Raw genomic sequence first — 24887 nt, 5'->3', positions numbered from 1 at the left:
AGGTTTTTCGCAAATGTATTAAAAAACGTTGTTTGATACACATGCGGATTTGTCATTTTCACTTGTCTCGAGACTCGTGAATAATGACTAACTTTCCGCACTTGTATCAAAAATAACTATTTTAATACAGTTGCTCAAAACGTGGTATTTTTCCTTAGACTAGTACCATCTTAGAGGATGGAAAAAAAAATCCATCCTCTAAGTATTTTTCGTATTACAAATCGTGCCGAAAGTTGGATTTTTCGCACTAGTGCTTTTTACTTTGCCATTTTTTTTAAATGACAGTTTTTTCTAGTCTTAAACATAGAACTAAAGAGGTCATTGATTTACAAATAAATGGACGACGGGTCTAATACAAAAACCACGAAAAAAATGTCCCAAGTCAACCTATTCGAAATTTAAATTGTAATGTCATCGCAGTATCGCGCTGTCAGTCGAACAAATGAAGGCGGAGTGTGGCGCTCTGTATACGATTTTAGCGCCTTACAAGTGCGGACACTTTTTAGCGCGGACCCGACGTCCATATAATTGTAAGTCAATGAAAGAGGTTGTATATTTATTTAATATTTATGTGCTTTGTGACGTAAGTCATTCGTCATTAAGAATCGTACAGAACTCTACTCAATGCTCAAGAAGGACTTGAGTATGATTTCAAGCACTGGAAATCATACTCAAGTACTTGCTATTAGGGTCGTATTTTTTAACTTATGTTTACTTGGAAACATCTTATTTGCTTAAATTGCATAGGTGTTTTATAAAACAACGGGTTGCATTTAAAAATACCAAAATATTTTCCATAAAGATGGCTGATTGAGTATTAACAATGACCAGAGATGAGTATTACGCCATACCGCAGCGCGCCGCGCCACTAAAATAGTAATTTTAATGTGGCTGAATACTGGCAACGGTTGCCATTGTACTCTGAATTTTTATCAGACAAAAAATAAAATGAGTTCTTTTAAATTACTGTTTTATTGTACTTTCAATGTAGTTTTTCGCAAATGTATTAAAAAACGTCATTTGTCATTTTCACTTGTCTCGAGTCTTCCTCCTCAAGAAGCCTCGAGAACACAGAACACTATACTCACAAGGAGACTCGTGAATGACTAACTTTCCGCACTTATATCAAAAAGAAGTATTTATTATTAAAAAAGGAATATTACATTTTTCATTGATTTTCTTTTAGATCATTGATACTTATGTAAACCACCTTGCTACGTTAGTCTTAAACATACCGCTGCTCCTTTGAGATTGATAAAGACGGGATCGCGTACTTATATTAAATAAAACGAAAAATTGATTGCTGGAATCATTTATTTCAGTAAAGTAAAGCGTACATTAAAGAACATTTAATAGCATTGGGGCCGATTCTGTGGCAATTTGCCACATTATCACTATGCCTAAAAAGATATATTCTGAATAGCCCTATGAGATCAATGAATATACATTTGTCTTAATTCTTCCGATGAGCACGGTTGCGACGCATGTTGCTTTGACATTGTGGACAATACCATTTTCCTTTCGGCGGAGCGGTGATGCCCACACATGGATAGTGAAACCATTCATATGGACACTGAAAAAATACAATATGTTATAAATTTCAAGCACATTATAAAAATTAAACTAGAATGTACATACGTACAACATTAGGGTTTGTTAACAATTAAAATTTAAATTCGATTTTATTGATATGGCTCAAAGAGTAAATAAAGTGTAAGGTAACGCTGTTGTTGCGACAGCAATGTTTACAGTACAAAAATTGGTCTTTCCATTTTTTGGGAACGCTATACGACAACGCAGTCGCCATAATCAACACCCAGTAGCTTACTAGATCTTGTTTTGGTTTTTATCGTTTATTCATTTGGTGCTCTATTGGCTCCTATGTGAAAAATTTTACTTACATCCTGGTTATCACAAGCGACCATGTCTCCGTAGGAGACCTGATTACAAATGCAGTAACGCGGCTCGTTCGGGTCGTAAGTCCATTCCTCCTCCAGCGGCTCCTCTATGCCCACGTTGTTTACTATACTGGTGTTCATGCTAAAGCATATAAAAGGATGAATGAATAGGAAGCTTAATTTATGTAGAAAAGGAAATGAATCTATCATTTTCTAATATTTAGTAGATCATTACAGATAGATTCATATTATTAGTGATAAGTAAATGAAGTTCTATTTCATCCACGAGTCGTTTTCAGGATTTTATAGTTGGTCTTTTTTGAAATCTGAGTAAAATGACAGTTCATCGCGCAAAAGTGTTGACCGCTTGCGAGTAGCTAGTGATTGCTGTCGATAAATATTCTATCGACTATCAACCAAATATTGGTCACACTTATGGAATAAATAGTCGAACTTGTTTCATTTGAATCATCCTCGACCCATTATTCATCCAATTACTGAGCACAAGTTCAATTGAATTGACAATTTTTGTAAGTTCACTGTATTTAAAACTATGTTTATGAAAAACAAACAGAAGACATATTTTAAAGTTTTTTCTTTTAATTCAATACAGATATCTAGTTATTCTTATTCTTTCTCCATACTAGTGCGCCAACTGTCAAAATAAGAAATAAGGTAATAACGCAATTAGTTCCTATTTAACCATTACAGCGTCGTAACATTCACTATTCATCATTCATCATCATTTTTGGCAAAATTTTATCTTCTTTCACAATCTATCGATAAAACTATCGACAACAACTACATAACTATTAAAAATTTTATGAAAACTGGCAACTCTACATTCATTCATCCTGCCGTTCTACCTTAGACTATTTTATTTTTTTCCCATCCTCTAAGCATTCTACTCCGTCTTCAAAAAACACAGACTATAGAATCTTATTTCACGAGTCTTTCACTTGCGTTTTTCGGTTGCTTGCGATGGCTGCGGCACGGCGTAGAAATCTGCCTTCCGCGCAAAGGCTTTCACGAGTTTTCCGCTTTGCGTTGCGGAGAGACTCGGGCGCATGCGCGGCACCTTGCCTTTCTTTGGGTTGTCGACACTCTCGAACTAGCTGCTGCTCTGTAATTGGCCAGTGGTGCTGTCCTCCGCTAACGTTCCTTGTTGCTTGCGTGGAAATATAATTCTTGCTAGATATCAAACTCACGCAACGCATAGAAATCCAACGCAAAGCAAGCGGCCGGCGCAAGCGAGCGACTCGTGAACAGTCCTACCTGCGCATACGCAACAGATCTTTGCGTATTCGCGAAGCGAGTCACGCAAGCAAGCGATAAACGCATGTGAAAGACTCGTGAACCCGGCATTAAGATTCTATTCAGGGATATAATAAGTGTGTGTATGTATGTATTAGTGCAGGAGTATAATGAGTGGTCTAATATTTGATTTATATTAAAAAGTACATACACGACAGTCGGCGACGAGGAACGACTGGCTGCTGCTGCGACGACTTGCTGACTGTGAGACGACACACCAGAAGAAGAGCTGTAGCTCGTTTTTCTGTTTTGTTGTAAAATAACCGTTAGATATAACATTCTTTTAATAGTGTTTATAATACTGCAAAAGTTACCTGTATCTTTCTATATTCTGTGCTGTTTTCTATACATATGTCATTTTAAACATGTTTATACTCACTTCTGTTTATTATGTCGTTTGTTAGACGAAGAAGATGTGGCGTGTGCGTGGGAAGTGTTATGGTGCCCGTGTACGCTGCTGGATTGGTTGTGGCCTGAAGACAAACCGTGACCTGCAAAAAACAATCTCATTTCTAAATTGCTCACATAATGCATGATTTTTAAGTATATTTCCAAATCTGGCTTTTCGTTTTTATCAAGATAAGGTCATTTTCATAACCTGATGGAAAGTTAATATGTTGAAAAGAAATCTACACATTTTTCCTAGATCAGCGATACTCAACCTGCGGTCCACGGGCCGCATACGGTCCGCCAAGCTTATTATTTTTTTTTAATCTTGAGCGAGATATATTTAGGTTTTGTGTTTCGATATATTTAGGTCATGATTTTATTTATTAGGTTATTAAAAGGTCATTCACAAAAGTTTTGACCCGTGTAATATGGCAAAAAGTTGAATACAGCTGTCCTAAACGATGTCAAATATGGAACTAATCCTATAATTCCATCAGCCTGACTGTCAGAATGAAATGTCAAAACATTTTGAAATCCATTCTAAAATTCATAAATGTGTTTCGGAACTGTATTGGTATTCAATCAAACCGTGGGTTTGGTCAGACCACAGACCAGATAACCAACTTGGTTGGTTGGTTATCTGGTCTGTGGGTCAGGCATATGGTGATGTATGGAAGATCCCGAGGGTGACTAACCGTGGTCGTGGTGTGCAGCGTGCGCCTGGTGCAGCGAATGGTGGGAAAGCTCGCCGCCCGCCAGTGCCTCGATCGACGCCTTCATCGACATCGTACGCCGCCCGTGTGACATCTGGTGGTATAAGAGGTGATCGCATATATGAGTGCATTCAACAATATTTCGTAATGGTAATCGTAATTAAATACATATAACTGCGTACATTTTGTTCTTGCGAATTACAAAAAACTTTTTTGTCAGTCACTTGATAAAGAACAATAATAAATAAGTTTGGTGCTAACGGGATGACCAGATCAAGTCTCCACACCCATCTCAGCTCTATTGCCTAAACTAATCAGCGCATAAATATTACTTGTTGTGTAGCAGCAATCGCTTGGCTAGCAGCAGCTGCAAGACAACCTCCAGCATGTGAAAAGGAGTAGGAGTCCCGTCCCAATGCCGCCTGAAATGCCACAATAATTATAATATAATAAGACACTAGTCATTTTCACAAATGTATTTACATTTCATTTCTAATTAGGGTTGTAGTGGAGCCCCCTGTCTGACTTAAAAGCCAATCTGAAATTCAGACTGAATAAATGTCAACATTTTGTAACCCTATTCCAAAAAACCAAAAGGCAGAGAATAGCTTCGGAGATGTCTAGATTTTCCCTATGAACTTCACACTGACGCTCAAGTGAGACAGATCAATCCTTTAACATAGTAACAGCTTTTTTGAAGAGTGACATTATTTATTCAACTAATGATTTTGGTACACCAGATTTAGTTTTGTGAAAAAGTAGAGTTATAAAACCAACCTGTATGGCAGAGTCAGTTCTAGACAAGCTACTGGCAGTGGAATGTCCCCGAGAATCTCTGGTGCCCCAGCTATCACGTCGTTTATCTGGACGAATGCGGTACCTGCTGCCATGTTACAGGTGTTAAGAAATATAGTTTAAGTAACAAGCCGTCTTAGGTTTTTACAGAAATTGTTAGGAACATCAGTAATTTAAGATCTAGGAGCCGTATTTGTCGTCAAAAGGAGGTGGTCATTGTCACTGTAAATAAAGCTATGTCACTGGTCACTTGGACATTATAACTGCATTTGAGGAGCTAAGGAACAAAAACTGATTAATTTAAATTCTAATTCATCTAGTTTCATTGAATGGATTTGTCGCATTGTATCCAGACCTGTGCATTTGAAACATATTTTGAAAGGGGATTTAGCGGTTGTTGCTACGTTTGCAAGAGCATACAAAAACTACAGTTTGGTTTAAAAAGAAGAACAAGTCAAAATGTGACATATAGGTTTTTGTTCCTATGCTTTTCATTTCAGGTGATGCTAACGCCATGTGTTTGTTGTATTGTTAACATGAACAATTTTATGCATATCATATTAAGTTTTACATAATATTACAAAGCTTTATTTGTTTAAACAGAATGACAGGAACATTAAATCAGCATCTCCACTTACCTACTTTCCTTATAGTGGTTATTGTTGGATGTGCTAGTATGGTTGGTATTGATATCAAGCTCTAGAGATCGTTTCTCAAGCTGCTCTGTTATTCCTTTATTATCTGCTTCAAGCTCGCATTTGAACTTGTGCAATTCTGTATCTGGAATATGTTTAATATTTAATTTAAAAATAATTGAAATCAGCGTCATAGTACTTTCAGTCAGATAACAATAAGGTAAGTGGATGATAAATTCGGTAACACCATATGGTACAGGTTGCCAAATAAATAATAATTTGAAAAATAAATAATGACTTCTTCTGAGTGAACAGAGTCTATTAGCATAAAAAATGTCAAATTTACTCATTTTTTATTTAAAATATTTTATGATATTTGACCAACTGCGGCTGTCCCGATTTTTTTCATACCATACAATGAAATGATCCCTTCATGAAACTGAGTTGATAAGCACTAAAAAACTTTGACCAATTTGATACATTTTTATAAACAACTCACGCTTGACCAAAAAATTTACTATGCCAAAATTGTTTTCACAAAAAAAGACTTAATGGTTAGGTAACACAGTTTCTTTGTATCTGGTATGGTTACAGATTTGTCCATACTGTCCTATTTAAAAAAACACTCTGTATAGTGTATGTGTATATTGTGCTTTATATGGAAAAAAATATTTTTATACTGTTATAAAATAATGTGCACAATAAAATTGTTAAATGAATACTTGCCTAATCTTCTCAAGTACCGATCAACCAATTCAGACATCTGATTGGCCAGGGCCACCTTCTCCTCAGCCTCTTCCAGAGTTTTGGCATAGCATTTTCTTATATCGGAAAATTCAGTATTTGCTTGATCCTGGCTAATATCACCGCGTCGACAGCCGCCAAACAGCGTTCTAACACGCTTTTCTAGAGTATCCATGTTATCTAAAAATAGACAGAAAATAATCAATCACCACGCGTCCGTGTACAATGTTTTACATTTTTTTTAGCTATGTAATGTTTAAGTACCTATCTCTCAAACAATAAATATACACTTACTTTGAACAGACAAATCCATTTCACGCATCTCGGTGAATCGATCTCGCAACTCTTGAGGAAGATGTTCAATCACTGAAAATATAAATATTTTGTTTTGAATTTTTTTTTTTAAATACCACTTTAGAAAACTATTCAATGATTCGCGCGCTATCGTAATGAAGAACGCCGCAGTACTGCCAACCTTTAAAATATTACGTCATTGCAAGGGAACAAGACAACTACTTACTTTCCAAATAATCCTCGAGATACAGCATTTTGGTAAGTATTATTTATAAGATTATCACAAAACTTCACTTTGTATTAGCAAAGCTTTAATGCAAGTGATATGCGAGTACAGTAATTTGTGAAAACACCACACAGTTGACGTGTAACTTCTAACAACGTCACTAAATCAATGGCGAAATAGTGGTGTGCTCAGTCGGTGTGTAAACTTAGCGAAGTTGTCGATTCGGTTCGTATTGTTACGATATAATTTACGCAGTGCGTTAGCGGTGGGCGATTAGAGTTATTTAACTCGATTTACTTACACAACGAGTCAACTCGAGCTTCTTTTTTATGAACTTGACCTATCGTCCTGGGGGAGCGGCCTATTGGTTAGAGTAAAATCGAGTCATCTCACGATTCATGTCATATGAATTACGATACGCTGGCTTATGATACGATAAGGCTAAATTTCTTGCCAATCAAAGAAAGAACAGGCTCTTACCAAAAAAGGTAGCCCAAATTTTATTTTTCAATTCTTACTGCACCAAAAAGACATACTGACGTAATTAAAAATTATATATATATTTTGCCATTCTACGCATGAAAATATTTTCTAGTTATGAAATAATTTCTATAATACGGCTAATTTATATTAACTTAAATCAACTCGACGCGTAAATTGTCACTGTGTCCAACTCGGTGAATCGTCGGTTCGAGTTCATAAGAATATACTGTCGTATCGCTCTCGCTACTCGCTACTCGCGATTGCTCTGTCAGATACCGAGTCAACTCCACCAGCAACCAGCAATCACATGAACTCGAGTAACTCGAGTTGAAAAAAAAATACAACTCGTCCCTTCGTTACAATGACTGAAATTCGTGTTTTAGTTTTTCTAACTTAAATTGTTCCAAAATTAAGGTTGTTTAGTGTAATTTTTTGTTTGTTTATTTTTCAGTAGGTTTAAAGTATCTGAACAATCGTTACGTAACTTTGCTAACGTTGCTTGTTAACACAAATACGCTACTGTTTCATGCTTGTAGAACAACGATAAATGGTTGTCGATGATGTGTTGTGAACATCCCTATGATTTCGGAAATAGCAGTTGCAGTAACATTAAAAATAAATACGGTAGCGTTCAATAAAAATAAAAATTTATGTTGATGGTTACATTCAATAATTATGTATTTTACAGATTTAATATGATTCGCCGACCACTCACGGAAATATCTTTAAAGCTTGATGATTTACAAGAATATGAAGCTTTTCGCAGAGAACAAGCGAATGCAACTACAGTAACTGAAATGCAAGAGGATACGCCTAAATCTCTTGGAGTTGGAACCAAAACATCTGAAGAAATTCATAGTCGTATAGGTTACGCACCTAAAAAGAAACCTAACGGTCCTAGTACGGTGTAAAATGGGTGTAGGTTAAATAAGTATTAAACTTCACACAAGCCTAAATGATTAAACATTACTTAAACATGTTATGTAGGTACTTAAAAATACCATTGATCTAAACTATTCTATTATTTTCACTCCGTTTTTTATTCTAAAGACAGCATTAATAAGAGTATAACATTCCACGAATAAAACAAAGTTAATTAGCATTATTTGTTTGTTTTAATTAAGGTTATAATTATAATTCAGTGCAAAAAAATAACGAGTCTATATTAAGGTGCACATTACTAATGGAGAAAAGCCATTACATATTAAGTCATTGTATAATATTTTAATCGATATACATTTTGCTCGGTTTAGGGCTCGAACAATCCTGGTCTTCTTTCGGGGACACAGTACTAGCTTTATTTTTGGCAACACGACGGCGATAGAACATACAAAGAAGTCTGTAAGAAAAAGAATTAGTTAATGTTCTACATAATTTTAATAGAAATCTACCGCAGACGAGATTCGGGCGAATATTCGACTACGGTTTCGGCCGAAGCAACATTTTTTTCATGGTATTGAAGCAATATAATTGAATTATAAATTGTGCTTTTTGTGTAACACGTGCGTTTTTTTTTCATGACTTGGTATTCGTTTCATGAATGATATTAAAAAAGTGACCGAATTAGGCCGAACACCGAATTGTTGCCGAATTTTCGTGGCGTCTCCATCGCAGACATAAAAGTTATATGTTAATAAACTAGTTTTTTTTAATGTTATGAATTAAACAATGTTTGTTTGTTATCAAGCTATTAAAGAACATGTAGAATACCTTAAAGTAAGAAAATAGAGGATCTCAATGACGCTCAATATAGAAAAACCCATGAACAAGCCGAGTAGGCCGCCGCAGTTGGCCAGGAAGTCTGTTTGACCGTAAAGTTCTGAGCGTCGAGAGGTAATAAACTGAGCTTCTTTGAAAAAGATCATCACGCGAGCGTAGTGCAGGCTGGAAATTATATTATAGGTACACATTGACTGTAATAACATACTAAAATATTTGCAACAGGTATGATAATGAAACTTGATGCTTTGATCGTTCTACGTGCTCATGACCTTGTACGATTTGTTTTTTATACAAGTTTTCCCCCACTTATTTGGTTTGTACTATGCAGCCTCTTCATATGACCTGTTTGACGGCTTACTCAAATAAATGAGTGTGACAAATGTCTTAAGACTTTTATAGCATATTTAAGTATAATTATTTATTTTATTTATGAATTTATTATAGCAGCAGTAGAACTCCTTGTGAAAGAGTTCGTCCACCTTACCTATTTCTGCCGCCAAGCAGTAATGTCAGCATTACTGTTTCCGGTTTTGAAGGGTAAAGGTGCTGGTGAAATTACAAACACATGGGACTTGTCAACTTATGTCTCAAGGTGACGGGCGCAGTGGTGGTACCCCTCAGAACTTTGCAATTTAAAGCTCTGAGTGGCACTGTAACTGTTACGGACAAGCGTGTTGCTTATCATCAGGCGCCCGACTTGTTTGTCCCGTCACTTGATGTTATAAAAAAAAAATACTCCTCGGTGGCCAAACGGTTACCATGCTGGACTGCCACACAAAGATCCCGGGTTCGATTCCCGGGTCGGGAGAAATATTTGTATGGCCCACATTTATTTGTCTCGTGAGCTTGGGTGTAACTTGTGATTGTCTACCTACGATACAGGGCGGGGCTATGAGTGTGTAACTTTTAACTTATAAGCACAATAATATCTTGGTTATCAATAATTTAGAATTCGAAATTATATAACGAGGCGTTGACATCACCATTATTTTGATATATTCACGTTTCCAATTTCCCACACATTATGCAACATGGGTAGGTACCTAAGGTAAGGTATCTTTTAAAGAATTTAAAGGCGCCTACTTCCAATGACATTCATAAATATTGATGTAAATACGAAAAGTTAGTGATTAATTTTATGAAAATACCGAATTCAGAAGAATTAGGACATTGTTTTTCAAAAAAACTAAATGTTTTTTTATATAAGTAAAGTGCGTAAGTAAATGTTTTTTTGTATAAATAAGGTTACTTAAGTAAATACTTACTCCGATTGGAATTTCCAGTTTAGCATAAAAAGTACAGTAATCGGAAGTCGGAAGACTTTAATGCAAAGTGACGAAGCGTGTGTGTTAAACAAAATCATTATGATTGTCAGTTATTGGATGTCAAGCCAGGGGGGAATAGTGAATAAGCCACCTTATAAATATGGCTTTCAGGGCAATACTGCCCTCGTAACGGAAAAAGGCACAACTATGCGTACTTTAAACAGCAGTTGTGCCTTTTTTCGTTCCGGGGGCAGAAAAGTGGTGTAAAGCCATGAAACGCATATCGAAGATGAATTTAAATGAATGAGGGACTTAAAATTATCATTTATTTTTTAAATCGTAATCACAGTATATGACCAATTTCCTACAGGGTTATTTGTAAAATATTAACAACCTCACAGGACTGTATTACTAACATCCCAAAACAACAACTTTTGTACAACAAAAATAAAAATATTTGAACAGGTCGCTCTAAAGAAAAACAAACAAAAAAGTGAAATGTATTTTTCTTTTATTTATATTATGTTTTGTGGAAAGTTATGGAATAAAAGTCGTTGTTTATGATGTTAGTAATACAGTCTAGGGAGATTGTTAGTATTATATAATAACCCTCGTATAATTTTTTTTATACATAAAAATATCCAAATTAAAATAATTACGTACTTTAGTATCATTGAAAGTAATATCGTAGAAAAAGAATTAAAAGTGCGTTGATAGCCTCAAATGGGGTGAATCCAGTGACGACTTGCGAATTGTCGCAGGGAATTGAATTGGATACTGTATTTCGTATGGTAAATAATTCAGGTAAGGAAATAGAACAGGCAGAGGCAGACTGGTAATTTACTAGGGGCCCTTCTACACGTTAGGGTTATAAGAGCCGTGTATAAAGTGTACTTAAGTCGATAATAGCGCTACCGTCACACTCAGCTAAATCTATCTGTGCTCTGCTTTTGATGATTGATTTCCTCGAGTCAGAGATCGCAACTGGGCCATGGAAATCAATTATGACAAAATATTTTGATCTTTGATTGCAAATATAAGCGCCGAATTTCGGTTGGTGTGGTACTGTTGGCTACGTTCAACACATTGTTGGTTTTTCCGGGACAATTCAAAGGCTTAATGGGTCGTAGGTTATATCTGTATAGGTGTCCAAAAACTTACTCCTCCTCGTTATCCGGTATAGGTAACTTATACGCCTGGAATAAAGCTTTCCAATCATAATCGGCTTGTGAAGTCTCAGCCTCGTATTCTATCGAAGTGCATGCGGGCAGGCATTTACAACTAGCAGCCACTTCTCTCGCTGAGCCGAGGTTATCATCGGTTGTCTCTTCATCTAATCCTGTTTGAACTTCCGCTGTTACTAGTTCCACTGGAATAAATATTAGACAACATCACATACGTTGCTTTGTAAAAGTAAGTAGCTAAAGCACTTTTGTTATGGAAATCGGAAATAATAACGGTACCACAAACATCCGGACTTGAGACAATATCGAAAAGCCAGTTTTTGTACATTGACCCACCAATTTAGAGCCTGGATCTCATAGATACAGGGAAACTGTCTTGGGAACCATTAAGTCTTTTTTTTTGTGAAAACAATTTTGGCATAATAAATATTTTAGTCAAGCGTGAGTTGTCCATAAAAATGAATAAAATTGATATAATAAATAATAATGATAAATATTTTTTTTGGTGCCAATCAACTCAGTTTCATGTAAGATTTTTCTTTTCATTGTATGAAAAGAAAAAATCGGGAGAGCAGAAGTTGGTCAAATTTAATAAAATGTTTTTTCACACAAAATGAATAAAATTGACCACTAAAAAAAGTCAATTTTATTCATTTTTATGGATACCTCATGCTTGACCAAAAATTTACTATGCCAAAACTGTTTTCACAGTATTCCTGTATCTCCTATAGATTCGGATTTACACATACTATCCCAGTTAAAAAACACAACTGTATGGTAATATGAGCACATTGTCTTTGGTCTTATGTGATTAACTACACATGTATAGGGTATAATTTTACTATACAGGGTTTCCCTAGAGCGGGGCTATGAGTGTATGCATTATTATTATTATATTATTAACTTACTTTGTGCAGCCTTTACACACGCTATACTGCCAGCATTACAAACTGGCATTTTAGGGCCATCTGAAACAAATAAAGATCGAATAAGTAATTTAACTCAACCTTATTGATATCAACTGTACAAAGATTACACAAAAGGACCAAATGCCAACTTACGTGGCATTCCGAAATGTACGCAAGCGCAGCGCGCGAAGGTAAAATTGGTTAGACATTCCATCTCGCAGTTCGCCTGAGTGTACACTTTGTAGTACCGTAGGTATCGCTCGCTCGGGAAATAACATTGTCGTCTGAAATATTCAAAAGATGCTGTGGTGTAATCTACGGCACGCTTTTATAGTGCTTAATGAAATGTCATGTGCATCTATGATACGCACAATGTGCCATTTACATTTCTCAATTACCGTAGAAGTGAGTTGTGTAATAATATAAAATGCGTTAGGTTAAGTTACTGCCTGAGTTAGCGCGAGAGTAGTGTCGGGTGGGTCTTGGAAAAATTTCCATTTTGAAAAAATCATATTTTTTCCTATTTTTTTGTATATAGTTTTCCACATTTGACAGGGACACCTGTTAAAACTTGAAGATACTGAACTCTAATAAGAGAATTTGTAAAAATAAGCCAAGCAGGGTTTAGAAAAATACATTCAGCGATGTTTTTATAATTTTTTATAATTCATGCTAAATAAAATTTAAAAAAATATCTCTACAGTAGAACATAATATGGGCCTTCGAAATATATTGTTCTAATATTGCAGAAATTTTTCAGAAGAATCTTCAGATTTTGAAACTTTTCGGAAAATTACCTAACTCTACACGAGGTTAACCAAATTAACTCCGAGTGCAGTACCCGGAACATCGAAGTCAGAACTATTTTGAGGAGTAGGTACGTTTCTTTAATTAATACTTCCAGAACCGAATCGAATATGCTACTTCCTCATGTTGCGCTCAAATTGTTAACCGCTGGGTTGTTGGTTATAACGGGAATTTTAATATTTATATGATACCTTTCTGGATCGTATGGTTTTAATCCTTCCGACGTGGTCATCATGTTAGGTTTAACTGCAACGACCACTTCCTGAGACAGCGGCGATCTAAAGTACTGCTGAGACAATCTAGGCAGCTCAGCCGGATTGTGTAGTAATATCTAAAGAATAAAATGGCTAGCAGAATTTGTTCAACATTTAAAACAATTAACTTTCAACGCAAAAAGATAAAGTTTTGCTGCAGGATGATATTTGTTAAGGGACTTACCACATTTATTCACAAGGAATAGTATTAAGCCGGTTAAAAAACCTCTGTGCATGCAATATGAGCGAAAAGAACGTTGCGCGATTTCTTCCACTCGGATCGCCGACGCGAAACGCTCGTAATTTTCGCTCTTATTAACATGGATAAAAAGATTTTTGTGATCAACCTAAGGCGATTCCGTATCGATAAGTGTGGTATAAATATGTATAATATACATATATAAAATAATATTAATTTGTATATGTATAAATAACACAGAAATAAACGAATAATCAACATTTTACCTTAAAACCTTGTACTGGTCCCTTACAAAGGTAATCCAAATCAATTTCTCTAGCCTTTAATAGGAATGTTAATCCAGCTTTTACGCCGTAGCCCTGTTAAAGGTAAAATATCACAATCAAGACATGCAACACTTTCTCGTTCCTATTTCACAAGCCGTGTCGAGTTTTGTAAGAATTTATAGATACTATTTTAATTCCCCTGATATAGGTACAATCAACTTTCGATCTAAAGATCAAAAAGAAACGAACGATTGCATCTTGGATAATATAATTTTTATTACGGCGGACGGTGGCCACACAAATCAAGTATGTAAATTTTTTATTACAAATATTTTTGAAACTCCTAATAAAATTGTATGATTGTATGAACTATAGTGTGGTGTAACATCGGTTTATTTTAAATACAAATAATTGCATTTCAAGTTGCTGTTACAATAACGTTCCAAATTCCAGTCCCTACTCACCCAATTACGATTCCTCGCGTTATTTTTCCAAAATGAAATGTTGAAATGCCAATAAAAGTGATAGTAGGTAAGTCATTGTATATAAAATTTTAAATATTTACCGAGATTTTTTAAAAGGAAATAATAAATTCCAGTGAACTATATGCTGTCTGTAATTCCAACGAAGCTATGTTAAAATGAATTACTGAAAAATATACACAAAATATACCGACAAGGTTAATCATATTTAGCAAACAATCAAGAACAAGACGTACGAAAACACTGTACATCCGAAATAAGATATGAAACTTCTGAAACAAACGCTAACTTACCTTGTGTCCTATATTGTCACCCATAATGTATTTCCATATTATTGAATAGTTTAACAAGTTCCAAAGTTTATGAAATGTATGAGGTCGTTTTTAAATGTATTATAGGTGATTTACTACAAAAGCGAATGACAATAGTTTTAGTAAATTGTAAATTAAGTTGGTAGGGTAATATTACGTCAGCAAGATTTTTCGGATTTTGAGGATGTCATCAAGTTTTTGATACCTATCTAGTAGTAGGTAAATGGCGCAGTACTGTTCATAATTTCAATAAACTCATTTTTTATTTACGTTTTGGAGCTTTTATACCCTTCTTTCAGTGATGTGTTTGAAATCAAATAAATTTATTTAAATTTGTCGTTGTTAATATAAAATACGCTTTAATTGAGTTAAATACAAAAACGGAACATTTTTTTCCAAAATCAAGTGGCAGCAAACTTGACCTGTTTACAAAATTTTTATAAATTTTTTTATGGTTTACCATAATTAAAACAGACATGAATAGATATTATTTGACATAAATACAATAATATTCAAACATTTCAGTGACATTTTTTTATATGCTAAGTTACGGAGTGTTTTAAATGATCCACAAACTTACCTTGACGTGTTAAATGTTGCGTGATGTGACATCGTGAATAAATATTATTATTAATTATAATTGTTTGCACTTACCAGGCCTCTATGTGGATATGTTTCCAAAGGAGTACCATCCACATAGCCGGATTCTAAAGTCCACGTCGTGTTCACAATAGCAGTATCCAAATACTGGTATTCCTCGTGTAAGCTATAAAATTATTTCCATTTATTTTATTTTTTTTATTTATTAATGGTAAACTAGAAGTATATACATTTATATTTCTAAATTAAACAACGAAGTAAGCTAAATAAGTTTACACTTGTAGAAATAAAGTAACTTTACAATTTTTTTACAATTCGTATCTCTGTGATGGCATAGACACACAGACTTTAATTTGTAAGTAATTTACTTACATTTGTGTAAGTTTAGGAGAAACACCTCTCGCTAATCGAGAAGGAAAGCATGGTGGTGAAACCTGCATGTCGAAGAAAGTTACAATATTATATACCTAATAAGAATGTGCAAAATCTGTGTTCCTATAGACAAGAAATTTCGTGTGATAAAACTCAAAGCTATCTACATTTATATTACATTTGAGTAGGTACTTTTCGAGTCTGAAGAGTTCTTGGGCACCCAACGTATTGAATGTATAACATTGTCCTTCTTCAGTTAAAATGCCGGAGAAGAGGTCCTCGCAACTGTCCTTAGGGATATCCTTCCATTTGCACCCGAAAAACACGTCAGTCATGTTTGGTGATACCTGCACAGGTAGTAGATTACAAAAATTTGTCAAAAACAATTGAATTCTAAAATAAGCGTTTTTATTTCAGCATTCAATTGATTGATTGAATTGTGTTTCTGATAATGGTAAAAATGTATTTTTAACCGACTTCAATAAAGGAGGAGGTTCTCAATTCGACTATATTTTTTTGGGTGTGTTACGCGATTTGTGAACCGGTGTTGATGATTCCTTTTTGTTAGAAAGAAGGTACCTTAGTAATGGGCCCATTAAAATTTGAAGAAATTATTCCACCTCTAAGAATGGCAAGTTAAGGGATGAATCCGGTTTATTGGATTTCACCCACTGTCTATCAATAAAATTTAGCAAATAGATGTAGGCATAATTTCACAAGCTTTTGAGGTCGATCTTTTTTAATGAAAATGTTATAATTTATTACAAAGAACAATAGAAATCCGACAACACCCGAAACACGAAGACTGCCGAGGGATAAAGACAATAGTTATATCTGCACTTAGTCATTTCATTAAGTTGATAAAGTGACGTTTTGTAACACGTTTCCACGTTATTCGACTTAATGGTTTGAATGTATTTTTTAATTACTTACCTTATTGTTCTTTTTGTCCATCTTTACAGAGAACATTTTTGTATTGTGTTGTTTGAATGAGGAAATGAAACTATTATTTACAAACCTCTTTTAGGTTGTTGACTGTTAGAGCACCATCAGAGGTGTTCCGACCATCACGTGGGGCTAAATGATCGTCACATACTAATGACACGTCTTCAAACATATTTCGTCTGCGAAGATTAGATCTCGTTAATTTTATTATTCTGAACAATCTCTTTTGTTTATTAAAAAAAACTGTCCGGCTTAATGCGAATCAACGTCGATGAATGTGGTGCTTCCCTTTTGAGAATATCAAACGACAAATCTGTCTCATCCGTAGAACAAAGACCTATGTGCAAGACTGTTTATTTTCAAGAAATTGTACGGACAACGGCAATAAGATACGTCAATGTGTAGCTAGCTAATGTGTAGCTTGATGTGCTGGCGTGTGTACATTCCGTTGGTCGTTTTTTGATTTTATATTTCCGAAACCAAATAAGATATAAAAATTCTGCAAACACCTATATGGGCCTTCTTTGAATACATAAGTATTTATCCTCTTTTCGAATTTTTTTTGGGAGACCAACAGAATAAGGAATGGTGTTGATTGAGTATAGCACTTACTCAGCTTCTGTCAAATTGGATAAAGAGGTTTGATTCAGATACAAGTGATAGTATTCTGTGAAGTTGAATCTTGTCTGCATAGCTTTTGTTTCGAAGCAAACCGTTACGGCAGGATAAGGGATCTGCAATGTCATAATATGCAAATGTTTGTATTATGTTATCTAAAGATATTGAGAAAGTATACACTGATGGAGGGAGTTAATACTCTATTGTCTCGCGAAACCGGAATCAATGTCTCAAATGCATTTTTTTTTATGATACCAAGTGACGGGACGAATAAGTCGTGCGCCTGGTGGTAAGCGACACGCATGTCCATAACAGTTGCAGTACCACTTAGAGCTTTAAATCACAAAGATCTGAGGGGCACTGCCACTGCGCCCGTCACCTTGAGGCACAAGTTGACACCATGAGCCTGCACTTACACCAGCACCTTTACCCTTCAAAACCAGAACTCAGGAATGGTCACGTTACTGTTTGGCGGCAGAAATAGGTAAGGTGGCAGTACTTTCCTGGGCGAATTCTTTCACAAGGAGCTCTACTGCTACTAAAATATTGTTAAATGTCAAACGTGATAATTACGTTTAAGTATACCCATACCAGTTAATTAGTACACTCGGGATCGCTTCATAAAAAAGCAAAAAAGTCTGATTTCTTATACCTAAGTGAATTAGACGGCTGTGTTACCTGCCAGACAGGAGTCGATGTCTCGGCAAAGCTTACAATCACTGGACTTTCGTTCCATTTTATCCAAACTTTTCTAATGAGTCCAGCGCAAAGTACCACACAACAGGTGACCACAAACAGCCAGAAAACTCTACAAGAAACGGAAATATTTAAACACAATTTATACATTTGGTATTTTGATGCATGGTTACAAAAACAAACTCCGTTTGTTTACTTTTCTAAGAATGTTCTTTCTTTCTCCCCGATGTATTTTAAGCCATGGAGACTGGAATTAGCTGTGAAATCCACAAGATATTCTTTCACAAAATTTTGTCGTTTCCTTTTTGTTTCTTCAGTTTTATCGGGGCTTTTCTCGATATCTGTTGAACTTTTGCCGACGCTCTCAGATCTGGAATAGAAATTAATTTATAATTAAATAATACTTTTTGATCACTTACCTACTCTTAACAATTACTTTATAAGTATAATAAAAAAATACACAAATAATCTTAAAATTGTTCAATAAAATTGAAAAAAATTAAAATTTGTGTACACTTACTTCGAGTGGCGTCGCATGTTGTCGGAAAGTGACTAAATTAAATAATGTACAACTACAATGAATACGGCCTAGATGGGAAAATGGAATATCTAATTTGGTAAAATTAGCCTCAAAGGACGTTATGCCAATTATGAAATTAAAAACAAGTTCATATACTCTGATATGCAACACTTTTCATACAATTCCCAACGACAACGTTTCAATTACATTTTCAGAAATTTATTTATTGCTTGCTCATTTCCATTCTTGTTCGTGGTTCTGTATTTTGTTTAAGATAGGCTTTGTTCATGTAGCGTTGGGTAATTTTCCGAAAATTTTCAAATAGTGGAAATTTTGAGGAAAAAGTTTTGAAAAATTTGAAAAATTCGAAGACTCAATATTATGTTTTACGTTTAGAATATATCTTTAAATATTTTATTCAGCACGAATTATAAAATAAAATTGTATAAACATAGCCAAATGTAATTTTCTAAACCCTACTTGGCATAATTTCCCAAATTCTTTTTTTGTGAGAGGCGTTGCTGTCAAATGTGGAAAAATATTATGATTTAAAAAAATGAAAATTATTCCATGATCCAACACTATGCTCAGGATATTTTTATGTCGGATTGTATTTGAAACAGCAATAACTAAATTTGGAATGGTATTTACTATATATACATGTGTCGATACCTACAATACTGTTATTTCGCGCACCGTGTTTTTAGTTATTGATTATTATTTGAGGAACCATAAAATTATACCGCAACTCAACGTTACCCTCGGGAATTTTGGCACTACGAATTAATATTACAAATTAATATAAAAGCACCTGGAGGTACTTATAGAGTATAATTAAGTACCTTGCTGTAAAGTTATCCAAGTATCATCGTCACGTACAAATAATACGTACCTAAATGTACATAATTCGTGTGCATAAATAAGTGATTGCTTACTACTATACTGTCTTCGGAAGGCGCATTTATAATTCACAGATACTTAAATGAGTTTAAAAGTTTATAGACGCTTCTAAGAAAAAGAATTGTTTAAATCACAGAAATTTAAATAGATATTTATTTAAATTTCTCTGGTTAAAATATATTTTTAACATTAAATAATTTATTTACGTTAAATATATACCTTTAAATTGATCAAAATCATCTTATACTAATCATAAAGTTTCATTGTATGGGACAAAAAAATCGGGACAGTCGAAGTTGGTCAAATTTCATAAAATATTTTTCAAACAAAATGAATATAATTTACTAATTTTTTTTAATGCTAATGAAACTGAGTGTTTCATAAAAATGATTTTATTCTATAAGTAGACAAAAATTATCGGGACAGCAGAAGTTGAGCAATGGCAGACTTAGGATTATAATGTCATAAACGTCAAATTACTTTTTATAGTAGAAAATCTGATAGTTTATGTCAGTTGTGCCGTTTGAGCTCACTGCATATCGAACAATTATTATTGAGTTGTAATTCTACAAAAAATTAGGCATATCGACTTTTTTCCTCAATTCCGAATATGTGTTTAACTCAATTTTGAAATAAAAATTAGTTGTGCCCCTTTTCGTTCCGACAGCAATTTAGGTAGCCGTTAGTCGTAACTTTAAGACTTTGTAGATCTTTTTGAACGTTAGAGACGTATAAATATACCTATAAGTGTAATATCAGAAATATTTGTATGGCCTGCATTTATTTCTCTCGTGAGCTTGGGTGTAATTTATGGTTGTCTACCTGTGTCCATGGCACCCGCGATACAGGGTGTCCCTAGTGCGGGGCTATGTTGAGTGTGTGCGTTATTATTTATTTATTATTTAATATGCTCATAATGTCAAGAAAAAATATTACCACGGTTTACAGTTTACAGTTTACTGACTGTGGCACTTATGACTTTACAGTTAACCACCAAAGTTCATAAATACATACAATGTTCATCATTTTACATAGGCACAGATTTCACTAAGTAGGTGCTGTTTAAAGGCCTAAAACTTTACTATACTTAGGTTTATTCAAGAAAAATTTCAAAGCATCTGTTTTTTTGTTTCAATGGACTGTTTAATGGACTATATCCGTTTCTTTAATTTGGAGAAATTAGAGAATCGGCGAAAGAAAATTGAACCTGCAGCTTGATTTTGATTGCCTCTCCCGATCGGGAACTGCGTCTTTTCCGAGTCGAGGCGCATAATTGCGAATTACAAGTGGCCGATCGGAAACTTGACATTTCTAATCGAATTAATTCATAATAATCGGAACAATAGTTGATTTAACTTACAAATTAGAAATATATAGTAGGAGTCAGGTTCATCTTCTCGCTCAGAAACCCATCTGATTCAATCTATTCCGATTAGAATCAAAATCTGGACGCTGAACTGGCTACATGATTGATTAATATGAAATTTTATTTCAATAATGAAAACCGCTGATTACAATACAATGGCAATTCAGGAACGTCAACTAGCTCCCAAGATCTAGAGATTTAACACTATTAGGTAAAAATTTTGTTGGGGCCATGTTAATAATTTATTTACAAAGACAAGCAACAAAGCGTGGCGTATATACAAAGATAAGTATGATGATATTCTTTGATTGCATCCGGTTGCCTGTAAGAAATCACTACATAGCAATAAGGTCACCTGTTGCACCTTAACTTACTACTATTATACTTAACAGGTTCGTCACTGGCTAGAATTTTCAAAAATGTCCAAATCTGACATTGGCTTAAGTGATTGTTTTTGGTCTCATTTGTTTATGTACATAAGTTTTTTCGCGATATTTCATTATTTGGCTCTATTTTGTGATTACTTTAGTGCCATTTAAACCCGGTGCGGCCAACATACACATAATGTTCGATCGATGTTTACCTAAAACTGACATTTCTACCATTTCAGATGTTTCAGATTGACATTTCACATTAACCATTTTTTGGTTAGTTTATGGTTAGTTTGTAACTTTTAAATTAAATTTGAAATTAAAACCAATTTTTTGGATTCAAAATATATTTTTTCCTATAAATCTAAAAAATTTAAAAACAAATCCTAAAAACCAACTGGCAATAGTAGTTCGCCAGGGTCCTGTTATATGCCTAAATACGCAGCGTTAATTTTATGTGCAATAAAGAATATTTCATTCATTCATTCATTCAAAGCGTGGATGAGCTCAAGATAAATTCCTTGTGTTAGTTGACCTTAATATGTCATGCAGAACCGAAATTGTATGATTTTTTTATAACATCAAGTGACGGGACGAACAAGTCGTGCGACTGATGGTCAGTAATCTCACATCTGTCTATAACAATTGCAGTGCCACTCAGAACTTTAAATCGCAAAGATCTGAGGGGCACTGCCACTGCGCCCGACACCCTGAGACATAAGTTGACAAGACCCATGTGCCTGTAATTTCACCAGCATCCTTACCCTTCAAAACCGGAACACAGTAATGCTAACATTACTGCTTTGCGGCAGAAATAGGTAAGGTGGCAGTACTAACCTGGACGAACTCTTTCACAAGGTGCTCTACTGCTACTAAAATTTAATATTCGCGTTTTGTATTATTATATTTTGCGACCTCCGCAGTCGAGTGGCTTGTACACCGGTTTTCATGGTGTGGCTATCTCTGAGGTCCCGAGTTCGATCTCCAGCCGGGTCAATAAAGAAACTTTTCTGTGTTGTCTCGAGTCTGGGTGTTTGTGGACCATCATTGTTATCGATTTCCATAGCACAAGTGCTTTAGTTACTTTCTTCCGGATCGAAGCAAAGTACGTGCTGTTGTGTAATAATAATAAGAAGATTCGTGAAAATCATCAAAAGAAACCTTTTTATGTACCGTGTAATAAAAATAAGCGTTTTATTTAACAAAAGAAATAAATTCAGGATTGTCAGTGTTTAAGGAATAACCCTTTTGATAAATTAATTAAGTAAACACCTTATTGTGAACTTAGATAAAAGCTATTCAAGTCGTTTAAATTAACAAGATCAAACTCAAATATCTTTATTTCTTATGTAAGCAAATTACACTTCAATTACTTCAAATTATAATATTGTTTACACTGTAGGTACTCCTCATTCGTAAGGCAGATTCCCCTGAGAAGAATGAGCAAGAAACTCTTGAGGTTGTTGTTTGTAAATATACATTTGTACACATTTATAATTTATTTCATGACATAATATAGATCGACACTGCCTGCAAGAGCTAAAATCACTACCACGGATTTTTGTCGTCCAGGAAGCTGTACAGACCTATTGATATATGTACAGTTTTTGTTTCTTCTAATCATCGGATTCTTATTATATTGTACGGTGTATAGCGTATACATGGCACCTTAAATAAATTTGTGAAATACTGGAAGAGAACCTACGGAAAAACGATACTATCTCATACGAGATACGAGAATTAATAAGCACTTTCATAAGTCATTGCGTTTTATATACATTTGTTACCTAAATAATTCTGAAAATAGTCTCACGCAATATTGGTAAAACTAGATACATACGATATGCTATGAAGCTGGATTTCGGGATGATTCCTTCTCTGTCTTCTGAAATTCTTACTTGAATATTCCATATTTACAAATTGTTGATGTATCAGTTGCTGTTTTTTATGTACAGTGACCCTAGCCAAAACAGTGAATTTTTAACACGGCTCTGTGTTACAATAATCAATCAGAATGTGCTAAATGATGTCAAAAAGATTTCGAGTTTTCCATTGGTTAAAATAATCACCGAGCGTTCCATTGGTTAATAAGATCCGTCTTGCGTGCCAAGTTCGCCTCAGTTTTTTTTAATTATACGCGTTTTTTGAGATAGGCCGATCAATGTTAATGATTATAAAGTTAAATTGATTCTTTCCTTATTCTTAGAGTTGAATTGATTCCGATCTTATTTTACACAAGCATTCGAATCAATTTAACTTTATTGCATATTTTACTTTTTGAGATAACCTTTTGCGTCATACTGATGATAGCTGACAGACGCTTAGATATTTACTTACTTAGTACATTGATGATAGGTCTTCATAGTAGTTCATGTAATTCTTAACAACTGAAGGGTTTCTAACACCGTTTCTAATATAAAAAGGTACTAAGTAAACAATTTTCACAAATAAAAAAAATATTACATTAACCCTATTCTGCAAGTGCACTTGAAAAGCGGACATTTATCGTATTATTTATGTTTAAGTTTGTTTGTTTGTTTTATATTGAAATTTGTAATAAATACCGAAAGTATAGAGTGCCTAAGTGTTACATTTTAATAGGTAAAAGGGTAATAATTACCTACCATTACCTTACCTGAAAGGTAAGTTTTCTCTTTCTAATTTCGGTGGCAATTTTTATTATTTAAATATTGTATAATATTGCCACGAAGCATCATTTAATATTCGAGTGTAGTAACCTGAAATATAATTTAATATTTTATGATAATATACCTATTTAATATAAATTTCCCACCGAAATTAGGTACAGAAAAATAAGTCGAAAATTACCCAAAAGTGACTAGGCACTGTAAAGTTACATTGAATAAATAATAAATGAATAACGCACACACTCAAAGCCCCGTACTAGGAAAACCCTGTATCGCGGGTGCCATGGACACACAAATCGACCACCGCAAATTACAATCGAACTCACTAGAGAAATGAATGTAGGCCATACAAATATTTCTCCCAGCCCGGGAATCAAACCCAGGACCTCTGCATGGCAGACCGGCGTGGTAACAGTTCGGCCACAGAGGCAATTAAATAGAAATACCCACGTACGTAGAAAATCTACACAGTGACAATTGATCAATTAGCATTCAATTTAGCGAAAGCAACGAAAGGGCGGAGCGCCTTTATCGCGCGCCGCTCCGTCACAACATTGGGGTGCCTTTGCTTGACCTTGGAACATATTGACTGGTCTGGGTGTTTTCTTCTATTGGTGGAAAATGCGTTACACATTTATACCTATTATACCTACTGCTTAGTAGATACTTAACTAAGTCGTTTTATTAAGATCCGAATATTTTCTTCATTTTGCTGAGTGAGGTATTTAATTTTCGCTGTTTTAGTAACCTGTTTTAATAAAACAATGGACCCGATTTTCTGTTGTGACGGTCAGTGTTCTACACTCCTTATCGTAAGTGACGTACCTAATCGACATTTTTTTAACAAAATTGAATTCAAAACATACCGCAATCAGCGAAACTAGACCTTTATAATACCCTTATAATCTGTTTTATTTCGCATTCTATAAAGATGCCAATATCTCGAATTTCCCAAAATGCA

General features: G+C 34.6%; 2 protein-coding genes and 1 long non-coding RNA gene across 6 annotated transcripts; 1 reads left to right on the top strand and 2 right to left on the bottom strand.

Annotated features, from left to right (window-relative positions):
* Positions 1 to 1301: 1301 nt before the first annotated feature.
* Positions 1302 to 7052, bottom strand: LOC113231336 (inhibitor of growth protein 3). Of its 2 annotated transcripts, none has more exons than XM_026465618.1 (11): positions 7010 to 7052; positions 6784 to 6855; positions 6472 to 6669; positions 5749 to 5890; positions 5093 to 5198; positions 4648 to 4737; positions 4298 to 4409; positions 3592 to 3703; positions 3364 to 3456; positions 1902 to 2040; positions 1302 to 1573 (listed from the first exon to the last, which is right to left on the bottom strand). In XM_026465618.1, the coding sequence occupies exons 1-11, from the start codon at positions 7035 to 7037 to the stop codon at positions 1454 to 1456; spliced, it is 1212 nt and encodes a 403-aa protein (XP_026321403.1). In that variant the 5' UTR covers positions 7038 to 7052; the 3' UTR covers positions 1302 to 1453. The 2 variants fall into 2 exon arrangements, with proteins under 2 accessions (XP_026321403.1, XP_026321404.1); XM_026465619.1 differs by having other exon boundaries at positions 5093 to 5195.
* A 1366-nt stretch (positions 7053 to 8418) lies between these two features.
* Positions 8419 to 23233, bottom strand: LOC113231183 (pickpocket protein 28). Of its 3 annotated transcripts, none has more exons than XM_026465367.1 (14): positions 23119 to 23233; positions 18318 to 18491; positions 18104 to 18233; positions 17420 to 17541; positions 16881 to 16986; positions 16055 to 16209; positions 15545 to 15656; positions 14098 to 14190; positions 13570 to 13709; positions 12725 to 12855; positions 12572 to 12631; positions 11641 to 11848; positions 9203 to 9376; positions 8419 to 8831 (listed from the first exon to the last, which is right to left on the bottom strand). In XM_026465367.1, exons 1-14 carry the CDS (start codon positions 23187 to 23189, stop codon positions 8717 to 8719), a joined length of 1791 nt encoding a protein of 596 aa, XP_026321152.1. In that variant the 5' UTR covers positions 23190 to 23233; the 3' UTR covers positions 8419 to 8716. The 3 variants fall into 3 exon arrangements, with proteins under 3 accessions (XP_026321152.1, XP_026321153.1, XP_026321154.1); XM_026465368.1 differs by lacking the exon at positions 23119 to 23233 and adding an exon at positions 18642 to 18658; XM_026465369.1 differs by lacking the exon at positions 9203 to 9376.
* On the top strand, positions 9259 to 14930 carry LOC113231337. Its single transcript, XR_003310555.1, has 4 exons — positions 9259 to 9325; positions 13332 to 13448; positions 14306 to 14403; positions 14696 to 14930. It is a non-coding gene; the product is annotated as an uncharacterized LOC113231337 (long non-coding RNA).
* Positions 23234 to 24887: the final 1654 nt, after the last annotated feature.

The sequence above is a fragment of the Hyposmocoma kahamanoa genome, unplaced genomic scaffold (assembly GCF_003589595.1).
Source record: "Hyposmocoma kahamanoa isolate Upper Pololo Valley unplaced genomic scaffold, ASM358959v1 65, whole genome shotgun sequence".
In the NCBI taxonomy this organism is placed as follows: domain Eukaryota; kingdom Metazoa; phylum Arthropoda; class Insecta; order Lepidoptera; family Cosmopterigidae; genus Hyposmocoma; species Hyposmocoma kahamanoa.
The sequence above is the reverse complement of the archived record's forward strand: the minus strand, read 5'-3'. Positions and strand labels throughout refer to the sequence as shown.